Source organism: Pagrus major, chromosome 4 (assembly GCF_040436345.1).
Source record: "Pagrus major chromosome 4, Pma_NU_1.0".
Classification (NCBI taxonomy): Eukaryota; Metazoa; Chordata; class Actinopteri; order Spariformes; family Sparidae; genus Pagrus; species Pagrus major.
Window position 1 is genome coordinate 13,613,241 of NC_133218.1, and position 20,256 is coordinate 13,633,496.

The following is a 20,256-nucleotide window of genomic DNA, read 5'->3' on the forward strand; positions in this document are numbered from 1 at the left end:
GCACCCCTCAGACTTATCTTGTGAACCTTCAGAGGGGCCCAACCTCTAGGTTGGGAACCACTGGATGAAACTACCAAATAGTATATAAAGTAATTACAGCTACAACAGAATTGATGCAATGTTAATAATCTAATGATACATCTAGCATTATATTAGTCACAGGGCCAGTTTTCTACAGAACAAGTTGACTGATACTTTTAGCTGATAATACTGTACTTTTACTTCAGTAGGATTTTGAATGCAGGACTTTGACCTGTTGAGTACTTTTACATTGTTGTATTGCTACTTTGACTTGAGTAAAATATTTTAATACTTCTTCCAGCACATGGTATTTGTTCCTACATGGCCTGACCCTCCTGAAGCTCACCAAAGTGTAATCTATTTCATTTTTAGTCTTGTCAATTGTTTTGGTTATTGGTCAAATACTGGTTTCTAATGGTTTCTTTCTAATAAACCTTATGTTGGGTTAGCGACTCAGTTCATTCTCTCGTGCTTTGTTTGAATTATGTTGTATTGATAAGGAGTTACCACAAACTAAGACTGTTTAGTTGTGCTATCTTACAATCAATATATAGTAAATGTAGGTTAAAGTTTGACACCGATGTCACTGGTCAGAACTTGAAGTGGTGATGAGGTCTTAAAATGTATTAAATTTAACTTCAGGATTCCTGCATATACCCTGACATAAAATACTTACCGGTTCCTACTGGTACTTAAGGAGACATATCATGCTTTTTCCTTTTTCTTTCCTTCAGTATGTTATATAGGTTTATGTTCGTGTAAAAGGTCTTGAAAGTTAAAAAGCCAAAAGTCTACGACAACAGGAGCTCCTCTCTCCCACAGAACACGCTGCTCATAAAGTGGCTGAAATGCCTCATCAATAATCCCGCTTTTACTTCTGTGTGTCAGGCCTGGACTAAGAGGACTCAGATGCAGAGGTTTTCGCAGATCAAGCAGGCTTTTATTCTGTGAATTCACTTTTCAGCTCTTAAGACAGAGTGATAAAAAATAGGCTCAACTCTAGACTATCTGGAAAGGCACAGGGAAAAAAATAAAATTCAAAACGCAACAGAAAATCACTCCAAAGGGAGGAAACAAAAAGGCTGAAAACTGATCTACTCTGACGAGGAATATTAGCTATGAAAATTTAATAACAAAAAGCGCTCCAACCGGAGGGAGGTACAAGGCTATAAAATTAGGCTACACTATTTCTGAAAAAACTATGAACACAAAACCACTCCAACAGAGGGAAAAAAAAGGTTATAAAACAAGGCTAGCTTTATCACTGAATCACAAACACAAAATCACTCTACTTAAGAGGAGGAGACAAGGAAAAAAAAAAAAACAACTTTGACGCTGAGGACAAGAACGAGACGAGAACTATGACCATGGGGCTGGAGGCACACGAACAAACGAGATACTCTGGCACAAGACAACGGGGAGACGCAGACTATAAGCACAAGAGGGTAATGGGAAACAGGTGGAAACAATCAGGGATCAGGGGAGACAATCAGACCGGTGACACATGAGGAAGGGCAAGTGACCTGAAACGAGAGGAGAGTTACTTTTCAAAATAAAACATGAAATTCACAAGACAAAAAAATCCCAAGACAAGACACCCCTCACCACGGTGTGACACTGTGACTACGTTAGGGGTCAACCGATATGGCTTTGTCAAGGCCGATACCGATTATTAGAAATCAATAAGACTGAAAACTGATATTACAATATATAAATACAGTACAATTTACTCAAATACTGTTCTTCAGTAAAATTTTCAGGTACTTTACTTGAGTAATTCCTTTTTCTGCTACTTTATACTTCCTCTCCACTACAGTTATTTGATACATTTTACTAGTTACTAGAGATGGGATTTATGGCTCTTTGAGGGGAGCCGGATCTTGGTGAGCCGTTCCTTTCAAAGAGCCGTTCAAAAAACTGGCTCATTTGACTGATTTTTATATTAAGTTTTAAGAGGCCAGCCTCGTGGTAACTCATTTTATCTTGGAAATCATCACTGGGAGGTTGATGGGGTGAGATTTGGAACAAAATAATACAAAATTAGATATCCCACCAATATCTGAGTTTGAATTATTCTGAAATATTGATTATAACCTCATTTGACATGTGTGGACTAGATTTTAAAGTCTGATCTGGATTCATTGTAAATATTCCACAAGGTTGCACCATATCACTGTCTTCCACAAGAGAAAAGTGCATCCAAATGCTGCTCCGCTTCCTTTGGCTCATTTTGTCCAAACAACGACGTCAGACACACAACAGACTGACTGTCCTCCTCCTAATTAAGACCGCTGCAGCTGCTCTGCTCTCTGAGGCAGGGGCAGTCACGTGTTTCTGTTTTTGCAAAGGCAGCGTGCACAACTCAGGTGGACTCGTGCTACATTTGCATATCTAATAAGCACCGTGCAGCTGAGCTGCGCTCCTCCCCATGTAACTTTTTTCCCTCCTGTTCTCTGTCCCACTCAGGGAGGAGCAAAGGAGGAGCTTGTGTGTGCATCTGCGTGAAACACACAGTGATATATAAATATATATATATATATTTAAAAAAAAGAACGGTTCCCAGCTGCGACTCGGTTCCCATCGTTCATGTTAATGAGCCGTTCAAAAGAATCGGTTCGTTCGTGAACGTCACAACACTACTAGTTACTTTGTAGTGTTTACAGACTGTTAATTGGGACTGTTACCAGTCAGATGTTGTTGTGGGACATTGTGTGAGAGGATGCTGCATCAGAGTCAAAGTAGCACATTTAGAAATTAATTTCTTTTTTTGTCAGATTGCCAATAAAATAAATGATCAGATACCGATCTGAAAAAAGTGGTTAACCCTAACCCTGAAAAAAGTGAATATCAGCCCCAATAATTATCCAGGGCCGATAATGGGTCTACCCCTAAACTCATCACTACGTCACACACTTGCATAATTTAGGCCTATACTTACAGTAGAAGTGAAGTTAACTGGAAGCTGAAAATATGACAGCTGACTGGTGACATTGTGAGCAGTGCTGGCTCAGGCGTGTGTGAGCTGACCAATTAGAGCAGACTGGCTGTTTGGGAGGGGGCATGGGGAAATATGCAGACTGTTTTCTCCTTGTTACTCTGTAATTACACAGCACTGTTAGGGGTGCAGGCTGGATTATAAAGAGTCCACTGTTCTCCTGTGTGGTCCTGAAATGACGCAGTAATATTAGGGGTGCAGGCTGGATTATGAATTAGATGGAAAAAAATAGAAAAATGGAAGGATTGTATTGGTACTGAACGCTGGCAGGAAATGAGTGGACAGGGTCTGGATGGAGCACACTGGGTGGACCCTGGACGTTATTAGGTACTGTGAAGCTGTGACAATCCAGCAGGTGGCAGCAATGAAATATTTATGGATGACAAGCGCCAGAAAAATCACCAGAAGAAGAACAAGGAGAAGCCGACGAAGAAGAAAAACAGTTCCGTGTCAACTGTAATCCAAGTCCAGCAGTTTTCAAGTTGCTATTAATTTGCTAAAAACACTTGTGTGATCACAGAAGCAGAGGAGACAACAGACATCAGACACCGAGGAGACAACATGGCGACCACCATCAGCACACAGCGGGGACAGGTAGGCAGCGGGCTCTGACTTTACTCAGGTTATTGTGAGGATTACAGGCACACAGCTAGGCGGAACTAGCTGGACTGTAGTTTGTTAACATCTGTGATAAGTCACTAACATTAACTTTAACGAAGGTCGACAACACTGTCGCTGTCACCTGCTGTTCGCGAGAAGTATCCTGTCACAGTATGTGACGAGCTAATGTGAGCTTATAACGGCTAACAGTCTCTGGGTGTAATGCACAGCTAACAGTTGCAGCAGCTCATGCGCAGATTAAGGTGTCCAATAAATACCTGGTTCTGACGCAGTACTGGCTGTAAATATAACGACAGAAACAACGAAATAAACCCATTTTAAAAGCCAGCAAAATACTGAGACCGTTTCCTGTCCGTGAGTTTTAGGAGGAGCAGGAGTTCGTGAGGTGGCTTATCTCTAGAGGAACCTAGTTCAAAACTGTACTCAAGAAAAAGTCATGTTAGACTTTGTACAAACTTCTGTAGGATTCAAAGTAGTCATTAAGTTTATTTACTTGAGTTGCATCTGATGATAAAAAGACTTGAGTAGTAAGTCATTTAATGAGTAAAACAACACAGCCACTGCTTTTAATGTGGGTGGATCCTAAAGGACAGAAGTGAACATGCACCCTGTTCATGCACAACATGCACACTCCTGTCTGTGTAGTACTGCACAGGACCTCACTGAACATTAGGGCTGCAGCTAATGATTAGTTTCAATGCTGATTCATCTGTCGATTATTTTCTAGATGAATTGGTTAATTGTTTGGTCTTTAGGATGTCACAATATGGTGAAACATGTTGATCAGTGTTTCCAAAACCCAAGATAACGTCCACAAGCCAAAGATATTCAGTTTACTGTCTTAGAGAAGAAAAAAGCAGAAAATATTCACCTTAAAGAAACTGGAATTGGATAACTTTGATTTTTCTTAGAAAATTACTTAAATTGAGTAATTAATTGTCAAAATAGTTGCTGATTAATTCAATAATTGACAGTCAAGCAAACAATCATTCAAAATGGAATGCAGTGCACTGCGACTGATGAGAAGACTCATCAGGTTCACTCCTAGAGGAAAAACTCGCACTGAACTAAACTGATAACATTGCCAAAGATCCTTGATTAATTTACTTGAGAAGATGGTTCACTGCGGACAGGTTTGAGACACCAAACTCTGTAACAGTTTGTTGTTTATTGATGAGTCACTGAAGGGTGGTATTATTTTGTTGAGTCTTTATTATTAGTGAATATTAATTGAACTTGTCCAACTCTAACCTGCAAATAGCACCAGAATAAAGTCAAGCTGTTGTTGTAAATTACCCCTATCTTTTTAAAGAGGAATTTGAAAATGTAAATGGCAGTTGTGAGGGCATAAAAGTCTAAATCAAACAATAGCATAGCTGTCAGTGCTGACATCTTTTAAAATCAAACAACCAAATCAAATCGTGACCTTTTAAAATGGAAAGTCAATCAAATTGTGGATTTGGAGAACTGTGATGCCCCTGATGTCTGTCCAGTCCAAATGGGTACATGGGAGTTTTACATGAATAAGTCATGAGAGAGGTGTGATCAGATAGATGAAAGATGTGATCAGATAGATTAGAGGTGTGATCAGATAGATGAGAGCATCTAGTGATTCTGTGAGTCTGCCATACTTGAATCAGTCTCTTACTGCAGGCATGTAACTGCACTGTGCTAGTCGATGGTATACATACCACATGCTGTTGATCACATGCATATGACTTGCAGAAGAAGGCCCTATTATTAGGATAAGTAACTTTAGACTCACATTATGTTCACACGGTTCGATTGTTTTTTACAACCAAGTTTTCAGTTAGGGGTTCCTCATATTGTCATATAGACAATAAAAGACATAAATAAAAACACATGTAGAAAAACAGAATAATTTATATTATAGACTCAAAACAACAGAGATGAGACTCATTGATAAATCTCCTAAAAAATAAGCCATGAACACATCTGTAGATAAAATCCCATTCAAATGAAGTTTTTTTTTGTGTTTTTTGGTAAATAAGATAAGATGTAAAATACAATTTGAGATGAAACTATTACACATTTGGAAGTTGTTGTTGCTATTGGTGTTTGTTCTCTTTACATTTTCAGTCTGGATCTGAATTGAAGTATGTATGTATGTATTCAGGTGTATATTGGGGAGCTTCCGCAGGACTTCCTCCGGATCACCCCCACACAACAGCAGCAGCAGGTCCAGATGGATGCCCAGGCAGCCAGACAGCTGCAGTATGGAGGCTCAATAGGTACTGTGGGGCGACTCAGCATTACTGTTGTCCAGGTAAACACAGCTCAGCTTTTTCATTAGTCTCATTTTAATATTTGTACAAATATGGATTATATGATATTTGTACCAATAACATATATGTCCATATTTAGGTATAAAAGCACATTAAGAATGACAGTACATTACATCTCTTAGATGAAAGCTACAAGTATTTCAACAAAAATAATTCTTAAACTTTGTAATAGCATCACCTCTGTAAATATGGATATACATTATACCTCAGTGTTAAGGGGCTATGTAGTTGTTAACTATAAAGCACTATATGGCCCAATTAGTGTTTATTATTGCACAGGTGATATTAGTGGGTGAAATCTAACTAGACTCCTCATCACACATTTCAGATAATCAAACTGTATCCATTACAACCATCTATTGAATACAGGGGCCAGCTGGACTCTGACAGCTTGAATGTATCACCTAACTGAAGCCACCTTGTTTGTTTTGCTGTGTAGGCCAAGCTGGCAAAAAACTATGGTATGACCCGGATGGATCCGTACTGTAGAGTCCGACTGGGCTACGCAGTCTACGAGACACCAACTGCTCACAACGGAGCAAAGAACCCACGCTGGAACAAGGTGATCCAGTGTACGGTGCCTCCTGGGGTGGACTCCTTCTACCTGGAGATCTTTGATGAGGTGAGGAGGTGGATGAGGTCATAGAGGCCACAGTAATGTGGCCATCTGAACTCCTTAACATGTACATCAGTATGTGGCCTCTGTTGCTTTGTCGGATTCAACTGACTGCAGATAAACTTCAGGTACACAGATGATTACAAGTTTGTAGATTCAGTTTGCTCATTTTACACACCTTTCACAGAGTAGAACTACACAAACAGTAATAGGCCATGTGGGCTTCTGATTAATTAATTTTAAAAAAGGATAGAGCCTTGACGTTTTATACAAGCAGTAAATGGTATTTGGAAGTGTGTCTTCTCAAAACCTACAATATCAGTAATCCATAAGGCATACAGTACTGGCCTCGATAAAACTGCTGTGGGAATTGTTCTCACAACTGAACTGAAATATTAATGTATTACATTTTTGTGACACACAACTGCTACGTTGTAAGCCTGTCTGCTGACACCCAAGCCCCCAGGAAGAGTGCCCAGCCTTGAAGCCAGTTTTCGTAGTGGCCAGACCTTGTAATTACATCGTCACATCGTGCACTGTGGCCCAAAAAGACATTTTCCCATAAGCTAACATTTTGAAAGAAGCATCTATAAAACAGTGGACACATTTTTTTGAACATCAGAGCCCTCACCAAATGACTCATTTCACTGTCATAACTGGAGCCCTTCGGTCCAACAACATTTGGAAAGTGTAGAAGAGCCGCACGATTAAATCATTTTATCCCCATTCAAGTTAGCCAGGTGTTAAACCAGAAGTTAGCTGGCTCGGTCGGTGGAAATCTCTAGTGCGCACGCTATGGGCCACACAACATGGGCCACACATTTTCATACCCAGGAAGTCAAGCTTTTATGGCTTCAAAACGCCACTGAGCAGCTTTAATAGGAATGAATGGGGCACCACCTCCAACACTGTGTCCAGATGTAATATAACTACCTTGGCTGACACATGAGGAACACACTCTTCTTCTTTTTATGCCTCTGTGCCGTGGCCGGAGGCATTATGTTTTCTGGTTGTCTGTCTGTATGTCCGTCCATCCCTTCCTTTCTTGTGAACGCCATATCTCAAGAACACCTTGAGGGAATTTCTTCAAATTTGGTAGAAATGTCCACTATGATTGAGCATGAGCTGGTAGGAATTTGGTGGTCAAAGTACGTAGAAATAGGAATAAAAAATAAGATAATTAAAAAAAACTAAAGTGATAAAGACTTTTGATTAAAATTTTTTAGTAATTCAGTCAGTATTTTTTATATCACTACATATACATGATAAATAGTGCTTTTCAAGTCTACTGACTCATCAAAGCACTTTACAACACATTCACATTCATACAATGAATGGCAGAGGTCATGCAAGGTGCTGACATGCATCAATTTGGGGTTTAGTATCAAGGATACTACAACATGCAGCTGGGGGAGCCAGGGAATCGAACCAGCAACCGTCCAATTCCTAGATGACCCACTCTACCTCCTGAGCTACAGCTGGCCTATATGTGGTGGCCTAAAAACCTGTGCATATTCAGGCACATGGAAACATCCCAGAACACCACCACTGTTTGATGTGTGAGAAGCCTAACTTTTCCTGAAAATAACAGTATAAGATATAAGTAGCTAGGACGTAGTGAATCTGCTGTAATAAACCTGTAAATATAGAGAGTTAAAAAGGAACAAAGACAGTTAAGGGTTTAAAAGGTAAAGATGTGCACAGGGAAAGTCAGGTTTATACTGAAATAGACAGACAAAACATAGAACCAACACAAGTGTACTATTTCCAATTTTAGATTTTATTATTTTTCCGATTCACAATATTGTTAAAAATAGTTCACCCGTATTATTATTTTGGGGCACATAATATTTGGGCAAATACAAACTCTATACCATCACAGCATTGTGGTTTGTAGAGACAAAGGGTTAATATGGTCTCAAACTCTAAAATGCCACTGTTGACGGAGCAACAGCCCAATGAAAAACTCTCTTTATTCTTCTTTTTGCATGTTGTATTCAGTGATATGATGAGCATGTGGCTTGTTGTGTTTATCCATGTGTTTTTGTTGATGTTCCATCCAGAGAGCATTCTCCATGGACGACAGGATAGCATGGACTCATGTCACCATACCAGAAGGCTTGAGGGAGGGCAGTGTGGTGGATGAGTGGTTCAGCCTCAGTGGCAGGCAGGGCGATGACAAGGAGGGCATGATCAACCTGGTGATGTCTTTTGCTGTGAGTACATTTACAGACTACAGACTTTGTCTAGAGAGGTCATAAAAGTCAACAAATCTTGCAGCACCTGAGCTGAAACAGATGTGTATGAAACCAACCCAAACCAAACATGAATAAATTGATTTTTAAAAATGATCAGTCCTTTGAACCCAGCCTGAGAACACATGTTGGGGTTAGGATTGATAGGAACCGAGTGGAACTGTTAAGACCTACACTGAGGTTGGTTCAAGATTGATGAGTGAATGAGTGTTAAATCTAGGGAAAGGCCTTTTTTTTAAAAATTAAGTGCAAGATTTCACCACTTTGTTCTCAAAAGTGTCAACTTTCCTGTGAAACGGATACGGTGGGTAGAGGTGGGAAGTAATGAAGTATAAATACTTCGTTACTGTGTTTAAGTAGGTGTCTGTACTTTACTTTTAGTATTTATTTTTCTGACAACTTTTGACTTTTCCTCCCTACATTTGAACACAAATATCTGTACTTTCTACTCCTTACATTTTCAAAACAGGCTCATTAATTTAGTTTAAATGCATTTTCTGGAGGAAATTATGGATTATTTTGCGTCTTGACACACCATCTTCCCAACATCACAAGACTGATTTCAACCTATCAGTGCACATCAAGCACGGCAGACACAGCGAGAGGAATCCTACTGGTTCTACCTTTTTAAGTTTAATAGTCTTTAAATCATATTAATATGACGCAAGGTTCACTTAGCTTTGCACAGAAATGGCCGGTAGAAATCTCTGTCAGAGGGATACTTTTACTTTTATAGGGAAAGCAGCTGCAATTAAAGAGAATTGGGATGCACCCATTGGGTATGTCAGGGCCTCATCTCTGTACATTATTTACTTTGCTGCCCTCTGCTGGTGTGGGTGTTACCTCTATAGTGCAGAAGTTGCAGTGATGTGATTGTCATCTCTGTGTGTTTGTTGCCAGTCCTTACCAGCAGGGATGATGACTCAGCCCGTTGTCCTAATGCCCTCTGTTTATCAGCAAGGAGTTGGATATGTGCCCATTGCAGGTTAGACACACACACACACACACACACACACACACACACACACACACACACACACACACACGCACACACACGCACGCACACACACAGTACACTTACTTCTTTGCTCACCACTCACCCTGGGAAAATAGGCTAATGTATGTCAGCCCTAATGATGTCATAGTGATGTCATCAGGTTTATTGCAGCTTAGGCTGAAAACTGATGCATCTCGTACCAAACCTTGTAACTGTTCCATTAAAACTGTCAGTGGTGTGTCCCTAGGAGTGCCTGCAGTCTACAACCAGGGCATGGTGCCCATGGCAATGCCACCAACCATGCCAGTTGTTGGGGGCCAGGGGCCAGTGTGCAGTGAGGAAGACCTGAAGGCTCTGCAGGACATGTTCCCCAACCTGGACAAGGAGGTGGTCCGCACTGTGCTGGACGCACAGCAGGGCAACAAGGATGCTGCCATCAACTCTCTGCTGCAGATGGCTGAGGAGCTCTAACTGCAGAACACAAGTTCACAGTGGACATGCCAACAAACAAACACACACACACACACACACACACACACACACACACACACACACACTTATGCATGCACACAGTTATGTAAAAACAGTCTTTACTCATGGAAAGACCGCCCACTTGTTGCATACACACACATCCACAGAGTCCTCCCACACACTGCATACCTGAGCTCCCAGGAGCTCAGCTGGTCGCCACAGAGATCTATTTCCTTCTTTCTATTGACTCCTTGTTGGCTCAACAGTACATGAAGCCTGGGCTGTCTCTGCTAACACACAGCTGTCTGTCACAACTGACAGTATATCCTCAAGTGTTCACCTTTGGTTTAGGATGATATTGATGGCAGATGTTTGGGATCGGATCATGAAGGTTTCCATCACAGTAGAAAACCAAACTAGGTATTGAATCGGCAGTAATGTGACTTAATTGGCATTGTAAGTCTTACTAGCCCAAAACATTCTGTCTTGGTTCAACATCACAATCTTTCACTGTATCCATGGTGACCCATCTGTATTCCCCCTGCTGATTTGCACTGTTGTAGCTGTAGTGAGTCACATTCAGTCCATCTTCTGTTTATGGTGATGTTGTTGTTAATAGTGTGGAGAACCTGTCTATAGTAACCTGCAATGAACTGCTTCTGTTTCATGTGTAGCTGTAAAATGTTTAGTGCACTTAAAATCTGATAAATTATTATGGATGTATTAAATTATATAGAATTCCTATATATTGATGAGAGAACTGAGAATGAACAAATGACCTGAGGCATTTAGGGTGAGAAGAAATATCCCAACTGAAGTTATCGGTGATAACTGTGTCTTTTAAAAGTTTTGATGTAACCTATGTTCAGTCTGTGAAGTGAGGATGTGAAGACTTAAAGTTATTGAAGTGATAATCTCAAAGATTTCAGTCCTCGTTGATTTGGTGACAGCTTGCGTTACTGGTGGTAACAGCATATGTGGTTTATTACTGCAGGTCACAGAATTCTGGAGACAACAAACCAAACGATTGTCATTTTAATAAATATGTCAGGCAGTAATTGGCCTTTTTCCATCTTTCTGTGAGCAACCATGGCTGGATTTTTTGGGCCTAACACCTGCAGCTCACTGTGGCCGCTCCTCCTTGTTCCATTACTCCCTGCAATATTTCAAACTAATCCACTGTCAAAAAAAGCATTTTATTGCCCAGAGCAATAATTACAGTAAACAACACATTGACAGCTGTTTCCCAAGTTCACTGACAAACTAACTGCATTTCCTGTGACTACTTCATTATAAAGAACAACTTGTGTTTTACCAGTAAAATGCTTTTCATGTGAAGCTTCAACAGTCGGAAATGTTGGATTTTAATTTGTTGTAAATTAAAACAACATTTCTCCTGAAGTGTGGCCACAGACACCCAGCTCAAAACTTCAAAGCTCAATCACCTCATTATGCGATAGTGACTTAACATTTATTTCAATAAAAATCTTTGCAATAGCTTCTTTCAGTAATATCCTGTCGAGTCACTTTTTAAAAAAATGACTTTTGATAAAGATGCGGTGGGCATGATGAGAATGAAGATGTCACTTTTATCAGGATGTTTTCTTTAGAGTTTTTGGTTCAGTGACTCGGGTAAAGAGGAGACCTGAACACTCATTCAGTCCACTTTTAATGAGCTAAATTATCCCCAGCTGAGGCCTGAGATGACAGTGACTTGACTTAGTGTGCTCCCCATAAGCTTTCGCTTCTAACACTACAAACAGAGCTTTACATGTTTAGCCTTATTATTTGTAGTTCCTAAAGCTTTTTATTTACACTTGTAGGTTACAAGGTCTTGTTGTTGTTGTTGTGCTGTCTGCCAAAGGTTTAATTTGAGAGATGTTGTCTGATGGATGTGATGTTTGACTTGTGATTCAAAAATGAGATTCTTAAAAATGTCAGTCATTTTACTCCATGTCACGTGTTTCTGTTATTTTCACTTCTCTACTGCACAGCATTTGGAAGTTCAGACGGGTGTTACATTTGATTTGCAGTTTTTAAATGTTAGTCTATGAAAATTCTAAGAAAACAACATCAGGTAGTACATGATTTTAGTTTTTTACATGACAGGCTATGCCTTCCAAAGTGTGCAACTGACTCAACATTGTTTTTTTTGTTTTTTTACCACTCTCTTAGATGTCCTCTGAAGGTTTAACTTGTTGATAGTCACCATTCAATACAATGTAAAACAAAGACAATGCAAGTGTTCATATTGCAGAAATATCATTTTAATCATTATTATCCAAGAAATCTGAAGTTGAAGAAAGTTACAGCACAGAAGTCTGTTTTGACATGAAAAGAGAGCTATAAATAATACAACCAAAGATCTAAGGTTAAGTCTTGCTAGTGTTTCAAGAAGTCTAAGGTTAAGTCATGCTTAGTGTTTATAAGGTGTCAGTCCAGAGTGAAGCAGGAAGTAATTGATCAGCGTCTCCTGCGGCGCTGAGGCTTGGGCGTTGTTCTAGCCACACATTCTGCTTTGTTACAGCGGCACGTCTCCACCACTATGTAGCTGTGCTGGACCTTGGAGCCATTGGCGCAGCTCAGCTCCACCTGCCTCTGACTCGTGGTGGCCTCTTGGCAACACTCACACTGGTGCATCATCATGTTAGCTTCCGCAGAATATCTGTAAACACACACCATAGACAACAGCTCTTATTTTCTCTATCTACCATGTGTTTTATTATTACTTTATCCTGTCACCCTGTCTTATTGGCGGGACAATGGTTCTTATTGCTAATAGTTGTTTTTTGGGTCCTGCCAACAAGGTTATCCAGTGAAAAGTGACACAATGTTCAAATCAGAACAAGACAGTTATCAAACACAGATAATGTGCCAAAAGTTTCACACAAACTGAGAAAACTCACTCTCGAGTAACTGACGCTTATGCAACAAGTATATGAAGTAAAGTAGATAAAACATGATATAGTGGCCTCTAGGGTGCCCTCAAGTGGACAAAACATGACAAACTGGCCCTTTTTTTAGCCCCTGCCCCTCAAGAACATATTGTCTAATAGTGTAACACTGTTTGACACAAATTATGACACAAAAAGAAAGTTAACATTAGATGTACATACAGTACATGGAAAATATACTTCTGTTGCATTAGAGGAACTTCAAACTATAGTGAAAACAACGTGGTACTGCCGATTAAGTTAAACTACAAATTTGGTGCTGAATAGACTCACATTGATGAGCTTCCACAGTGTCCAGCGCAGGATGTCATGTTGACTGTGCTACTACAGCCATTCACCGTGATGACTGTCTGCTTACTCTGGATCTCACATTTGCTCCGCAGTTTGCCTGGAACACAAAGCGACTGTTAAGCTTACAAAATAGCACATGATACTCAGGACTTATTAGATCAATACTGTGATTCCACTAGCTTACAGGTTTTGCAGCATCCATTGGTGTCAGTTGTCTCTGTGCCCTGGAGGACAAAGACATGTTGTGTGTTAGATATAGACAGTATGTGATGAGGCAGGGCACGGAGGGAGGGGTATTAATACTTACAGGTTCACAGTCCAAGGGGTTATAGGGAGGACAAGTGGTCTTGATCTCCTTGGTAACAAGCTGTCCATTGACCTTCTCACAGGTATAAATGACGCACTTGTCACTGGGGGATGTGAGAGTGTCATTAACCTATAAAACAGGAAGAACAGAAGCTAAAGTCAGATATTCAACAAAGACATGACTCATACAAACACATGTCCTAAATACTTCTACATTTCTGGAGTAAACAAAGTCTAACAAGAACCAACATCATCAAACATCTCTCATGTTTAGAAATTAGGCTGGTTGTACTTTTAGCTTTTAATCACATTAAAAACAAATATGTTTCTGTTTGTCTTTCTTCATATTCATACCTAAAAAAGTGAGAAAACAGCTGCAGCACTGACCTTAATGATATGGGTTTTGTTGTCAGGTGTGGTCACAATACAGCTCGTCTGAACACATGTCCCACAGCACTCACCAGTTACAGTCTGGTACTCATAACCCTGGAGACAGAGCGACAGAGAGTCAAGGAGAGGGACAAACAAAGACAAGTCAAAGTGAACTCACAACTACCTTATTTAAGTCCAGGTCATTTTTGTGTCATCTATCATCTTTTCTGTCATTAAGGCACTTTTATTTGCTGCTTTATAATCTGTCCACTGTGACTTTATTATAAAAGCTGTATTTGTTTCGACAGCCATTTGTGCTTAATTATGACCATTAACTACGAGCTGAGGAGGAGGAACAGAACAGGTCAGTCTTTGCACCACTTCCAACGTTACTTTAATTGGAGGTGAGTCATCTCCATTTATGTGTATTATTAGGAGAGTTAGTCTTGTTAGTTAGTTTTGTGAGCAAGCTCAAATACAGGATCGGCTCTACAACATTTCATATATGTGTTTTGGTGAGCATTCAACAAGACAGTGTCACTAACTCGACTGTTGGCTGTGTAGTCTTTATAATTACATACTTTCACAGTCTTATATCAAACAGTTATTTGTCTTTCTCTCTTCACTACCACACATATTTTTTCTGAAATAAGGTCCCATGGGCGAAACTTGAAGGGGCGTGTCTTTGGCCACCGTGACATCACCCATAGGTTCCTGATGAGCCAGAATGAAGCTCAAAGTGCGTTGTCACCTGGTCCCCACCTGTGCAGTACCTGACTCCACCTGACTCCTGGTCATAGGTTTAGTAATATAAAGCTATGCTCAGAGCTGAAGCGTTGGTGGAGCTGAAGTGAGCCTAGTTAGTTAAACAAGCCCACCTGTCTGGAAGCTACCAGGCTTGCTAAAAGGCTGTGTTTAAAAATTTGCTAGCTGTCAGCACTTTTCGCCTCACGTTGCTTACCTGAGTATGAGTGCGGTTGTATTTGCCACAAACAGCCAGAATACTTAGCTGTACATTAGCCACAAGATAGCAAGCAACAACTGGCACAGAGGGTGTGTGTTAGTGTTTAATCTGAGCAAAGTTAGCACCCACCAGATGCTCCGTTCTTTCTGTTGTCCTGTACATACCCTTAACGTCTTTTCACATTTCATCTCTACACAGTCATTAGGTAGCTAAAGATGCTATATTTACCCTCCGTTCAGCAGTCAAATAAGGGAGTTATAGTACATTACAGTGGATTTTTGGCACCTCTGTGACTCATTACCGCAGTGAAGATAAATACATTTTTAATCCCAAAGGTTTAAAATCAAAGTCTGTACTCAACTCATTTTTGGGAGCTGTCGGGAGATTAAATGTCATCATGCCATCCACTGAGTCGCATCTATTCACTAGTCCATCTGTACAGATGGACTTCAGTTCTAATTCTAACTTTACAACTTGTTCATTGGTCAATTTATAGAGAACGTGTATAGTAACTGTGTAGTAAGACACTTAGTGGTGGTGACGTTTCAGTCATGCAACCACAATGTAGTCTGTTTATAGCCTAACATTAGCTTTTTACTTTATGATATAAAGTATGCTTCGAAAGTCACAAAAGTGGTGTTCATCTGTGAAGATGATCTTACTGAAGTAAGTATCATAAACTTGTGTTGGTCACAGAGCTTATTTCAGCAATATTCAAAAATCCAATTCAAAAATCCTATAGGCTTTTTGTGGAGGGAACTAGGGCAATGCTAACTTCCAAGTTAGCCTCCAAAAATGCGTCAGCCCGACACCACTCTATTAGCTGTGGTGAGCCGAGCTTGTGGGTACTTGTCACTCAATGCGGCCACTCCCCTAATTATACATAACTTTAAGCCGTAATAGAATTTAAACCAGTGTGTTACATCAAAAATTCCCCCCGTACAATTGAAATGCGTGGGGAAATTGGCTTTAGAGACCAAAACTGTTTTTTGAACCAGGCTGTAAAAATGTGTAAATTGTAAAAGTGACAGCTAGTCATGAGCTGTCTGCTTGGCTTCACTTCAGCTAATTCCAGTCACTGATCTTCACCTCCACCTGGCAGATAGTTGCTGGAGCTGGTGAGCTCTGGAGGAGACAGCTGTGGGCAAACTCCCAGAGTCAAGGACAGCACATTTTTAATGTTTAAACCTTTGGGATTAAAAAGTGGTCTACAGCAGTGTGTGTGGCGCTGTTGTGTCCTCTGTAATGTACTTAATTGAATTGAAATGTACTTTAATTTATGGATGCACAGAGATGCTGTCTGTTTTGGCCAAATGAACTCACAGCAAAACCTCTTGTTAGTCTTAGGTAGCGCAATGTCAAGCGCAAGCTAAATGAAGTCGGCCACTCTGCCACTGTGGGAGCTCTTTGAGCTCCATTCTGGTTCTTCAGAAATCTATGGTTGGACTCACGGTGGCTCTGTCCACTGTTTACAGTCAATGGCTCCAACAAGAGTGCTTGTATGTAAGAGCTGAGAATCTCTTTGTGTGTCTCTGTGTGTGTGTTTGTTAATATGTCCTGGAATTGAACTTACTTCAGAGCAGTTGTTGTTGCAGACAATAGGTTTGCACTCAATGATGTTCAGCTTGGTGATGGGATCCTTTTTGGGGCCACAGTAACATTCCTGGCAGGGTCCAGGTATTGAAGACTCCATTCCTGGTGTTGTTGCTGATGGTGCTGATGTTACTCCTGATGGTGCTGATGTTGCTCCTGATGGTGCTGATGTTACTCCTGATGGTGCTGATGTTGTTGCTGATGGTGCTGATGTTGCTCCTGATGGTGCTGATGTTGTTGCTGATGGTGCTGATGTTACTCCTGATGGTGCTGATGTTGTTGCTGATGGTGCTGATGTTGCTCCTGATGGTGCTGATGTTGTTGCTGATGGTGCTGATGTTACTCCTGATGGTGCTGATGTTACTCCTGATGGGGCTGATGTTGCTCCTGATGGTGCTGATGTTGCTCCTGATGGTGCTGATGTTGTTGCTGATGGTGCTGATGTTGTTGCTGATGGTGCTGATGTTGTTGATGGCTCCCCTGAGCTTGGTGGTTTGCTTAATGGTGGTTCTGTTGGTGTTTCTGATGGTGCTTTTGGTGTTGGTATCTTGGATCCAGGCTGTAGAATACACATCATACACACTGTACTTAAGTTCATTTGTTCTGATATAGAAATAGGTGGCCATGGGTTGTACAACTAGACCTTATATGTCATAAATAAGGATTTTGTTCTTTACTTTCTGATGCGTCAGGGAAAATCCCATACAGGTTATCATGGTCACCAAACGTGCATAATTTGAAGCTGTATCATGTGTTTCACATTAACGGTCTCGTTTTGTAGAAAGTGATATTTCCATGTTTTTTGATAATAGAGCACATCTACTGTCAAAGTATCAAAATGATCAATCCACAGAGAAATGCACACAGGCCGCATTCAGAAAGCATGCCTTCAAACAAGCCGTTAGGACTTCTGTAAATTTGTGATGTCAAAATTATACTGTCACCCACAGCCACGCCCCCACTGACTGTGGTTGCAAAAACACCAGAGCTGTTGTGGAAACACAGTGTGTAGTGCCTGAGAGCTGACCAATCAAAGCTGACTGGGCTTTTTGGGATGGGGGCCTTAAAGAGACAGGCACTAAAACAGTGTTCAGCGTATACCACCCAAAACACGGCACAGTGATAAGAAGATAGGTGACATGTAACTGATCGATTTTGGATTCATATCAAGAAAACCATCTTCTCTATAATGTTGCGAGTTCATTTGGCAACCATGGTAACACATATGCACATCAACACTGTATACTGAGTACTGAGGTTTTCCCTGACACATCAGAAAGTGAAAAGGGGTTAAAATAGAGAGTTGCTTGACTACTATATGTGTATTTTGGGAAGTATTCAACAGCAACTACATTCTCATCCTGTTCCTACCTGTCTGTCATTATTTACAACAGATGAGATTCATTCTTGACTACTAAAGCTTGTCACCACCTTTTCTTTGTGAGGTCAAAGCTTCGTAAGACACAGTAAAGTCAAAGGCAGAGTTTGTTTTGACATAGGTCCACAATATAACACCAAAATTATTCAGTGGGTTACCTCTCCATCCTTATGACTCCATGCTGCCAACTGTGTTCATTCACAATAAGTTAGTCGGGATAAAGAAGGGAGTAACTGACTTTGGATTTAATTAGGGGAAAAGAGGAGTTACGATGACACCAGCGCTTTCTCATTCTTCCACTTTCAACCCCACATCTCTGTCTTCCTCGAGGTCTGGTATGATCCAGATATTGCCCCTCCCAGCACACCTAACCCATCACCTCATTTAGCCGAACTACTACTGCCTGTTATCTGTTGGATTTGTTAACCTGTTCACTGACATTTACTTCACTAAAGTAAGGACTTATTTTTTTGTACTAATTCAACCGACTCTGCATGCCTGTGTCTGTATTGGGATAACCCTCCCTGTTGTACCTGAACCTTGACAGATATATTAAGCTCTGGACTTTGGACTGCATGCTTACCATGTACTCAGTATTGTGATAGACACATACACCTTTTGGAACTGCAAAAAGAAAAACGAGACATGAGTTAGGTCAACACTGACACTATGACAGTTTAGTAATGTAGAAGCTAGGCTAATCTATCTTTGTACTGGATGCACAGAAGCAAATTGATATTGATATATCAATGTAATCCTAAAAAAAACTTTTCCCCTGAACTTGTTTGGAAGGCCCTTAATGTGAAGATTAACTGTTTCAGATTTAATATAGACAATAAATTGTGAACAAATATTATGACACATTAGTCATAATTTGTCATTACCTTTCTGGTTAGTACCTTTCTGAGGGGAAATGTGCAACTTGCAATTAGTCTTTTCATATTGCTTGCAGCTGTATTTAACTTTGGTATTTGCAACAACAGTGATGCCAGAACTTCTGTTTATCTCTCTGGTATTTTGTAGCTGCCGTGGACTTCTTTCACAACAAACCTCTTACTGTACAAGCTGATGATATGTATACAGTATGTAATCAGTACATATAGTTCTCTGTACATAATGCTAATAATGCTTGATAGGCAAGAGTCACATACCACATGTGTAGGACTGGCAGCAGGTGCCATTAGTGACGCTGAGTTCGAAACCCAGACCGCAGGTGGGAGGCATAGGACACAGGTTTGTATTGCATTCTGTTGGGGACAAAATGACAGGATGATAATCAGTATGTGAAGGTGCAGATTTATCTCAAACTTCCTGTGATAACAATAACTTAAAGAACCATAAGAGCAGTTCTACATCCAGCTGTCGAGTATGATCAGTCTGATTTGCTGGTTACAGTGCAGCTTCACTGAGGTAGTTGGGGGATAAAGACCTGGCTAATGGGCTCCCAGATTAATCCCGTCTGTTTGGGTGACCTTCTGGTCACTAGCCCACTTCTCTATCATTCAGCGAATGCCCCAATATCACTGCTTAGCAATATTTCAAACAAAGCATATTGTTTGGTAACACTTCATAATAACCATTATTAATACATTCTAAATTAATAGTTAATTAAACTGTAGTTAATAGTTAGAAACAATGCAATGCTTTATAAACCATTTATTAAGTAGTTGTTTACTGTAAAATTGTGCCTCCTGTCTTTAATGGTTAATGAATACTGTGTAGTTCATCTATAAACATTATTAAGTTGAAACTGATGTTTATAAACCTCTACAATTGTTTAATAAAAAGTTGATAAAGAATTCCATTGTTAACAGTAAAAAAACTATTAACTAAAGTTTAATTAGCTATACATTTACCATATATTAAAGACGGTTAGTATAAAGTTTTACCCACTATTTTAAGTTGTGGAGTTATTTTGTGTTCCTGTTAGATGGTCGCTTCCCCTTCATTAGACTATGATACTGTACAGGTAAGTTTTTTGTGATATTTTTCTTCTGTTTTCCTGTGATATTTGTGCATGTGTGTTGTAGTAACAGTGGTCGGTCAGTGCTTGAATGAATTTCCTTCACTGTTCCTTTAAATGTTAAATATTTTGTAAATATTTACACCTGAAAAA

The 20,256-nt window shown here is 40.1% G+C and overlaps 2 protein-coding genes across 2 annotated transcripts in view; one reads left to right on the plus strand and one right to left on the minus strand.

Moving 5' to 3' along the window:
• The first annotated feature begins 3,419 nt into the window (after window positions 1-3,419).
• On the plus strand, window positions 3,420-12,231 carry tollip (toll interacting protein). Its single transcript, XM_073464426.1, has 6 exons — window positions 3,420-3,610; window positions 5,775-5,924; window positions 6,383-6,565; window positions 8,623-8,775; window positions 9,715-9,799; window positions 10,059-12,231. Exons 1-6 carry the CDS (start codon window positions 3,578-3,580, stop codon window positions 10,280-10,282), a joined length of 828 nt encoding a protein of 275 aa, XP_073320527.1. The 5' UTR covers window positions 3,420-3,577; the 3' UTR covers window positions 10,283-12,231.
• A 514-nt stretch (window positions 12,232-12,745) lies between these two features.
• Window positions 12,746-20,256, minus strand: part of LOC140994834 (uncharacterized) — a 65,403-nt gene continuing 57,892 nt past the window's right edge. The window contains exons 45-53 of the mRNA XM_073464645.1: window positions 19,292-19,387; window positions 18,724-18,764; window positions 17,261-17,321; window positions 16,743-16,948; window positions 14,221-14,319; window positions 13,835-13,963; window positions 13,712-13,751; window positions 13,510-13,624; window positions 12,746-12,947 (exon numbers count right to left, since the gene is read on the minus strand). Of these exons, the coding sequence (XP_073320746.1) occupies window positions 12,746-12,947; window positions 13,510-13,624; window positions 13,712-13,751; window positions 13,835-13,963; window positions 14,221-14,319; window positions 16,743-16,948; window positions 17,261-17,321; window positions 18,724-18,764; window positions 19,292-19,387 (989 nt within the window). The remainder of the gene's footprint in view (window positions 12,948-13,509; window positions 13,625-13,711; window positions 13,752-13,834; window positions 13,964-14,220; window positions 14,320-16,742; window positions 16,949-17,260; window positions 17,322-18,723; window positions 18,765-19,291; window positions 19,388-20,256) is intronic.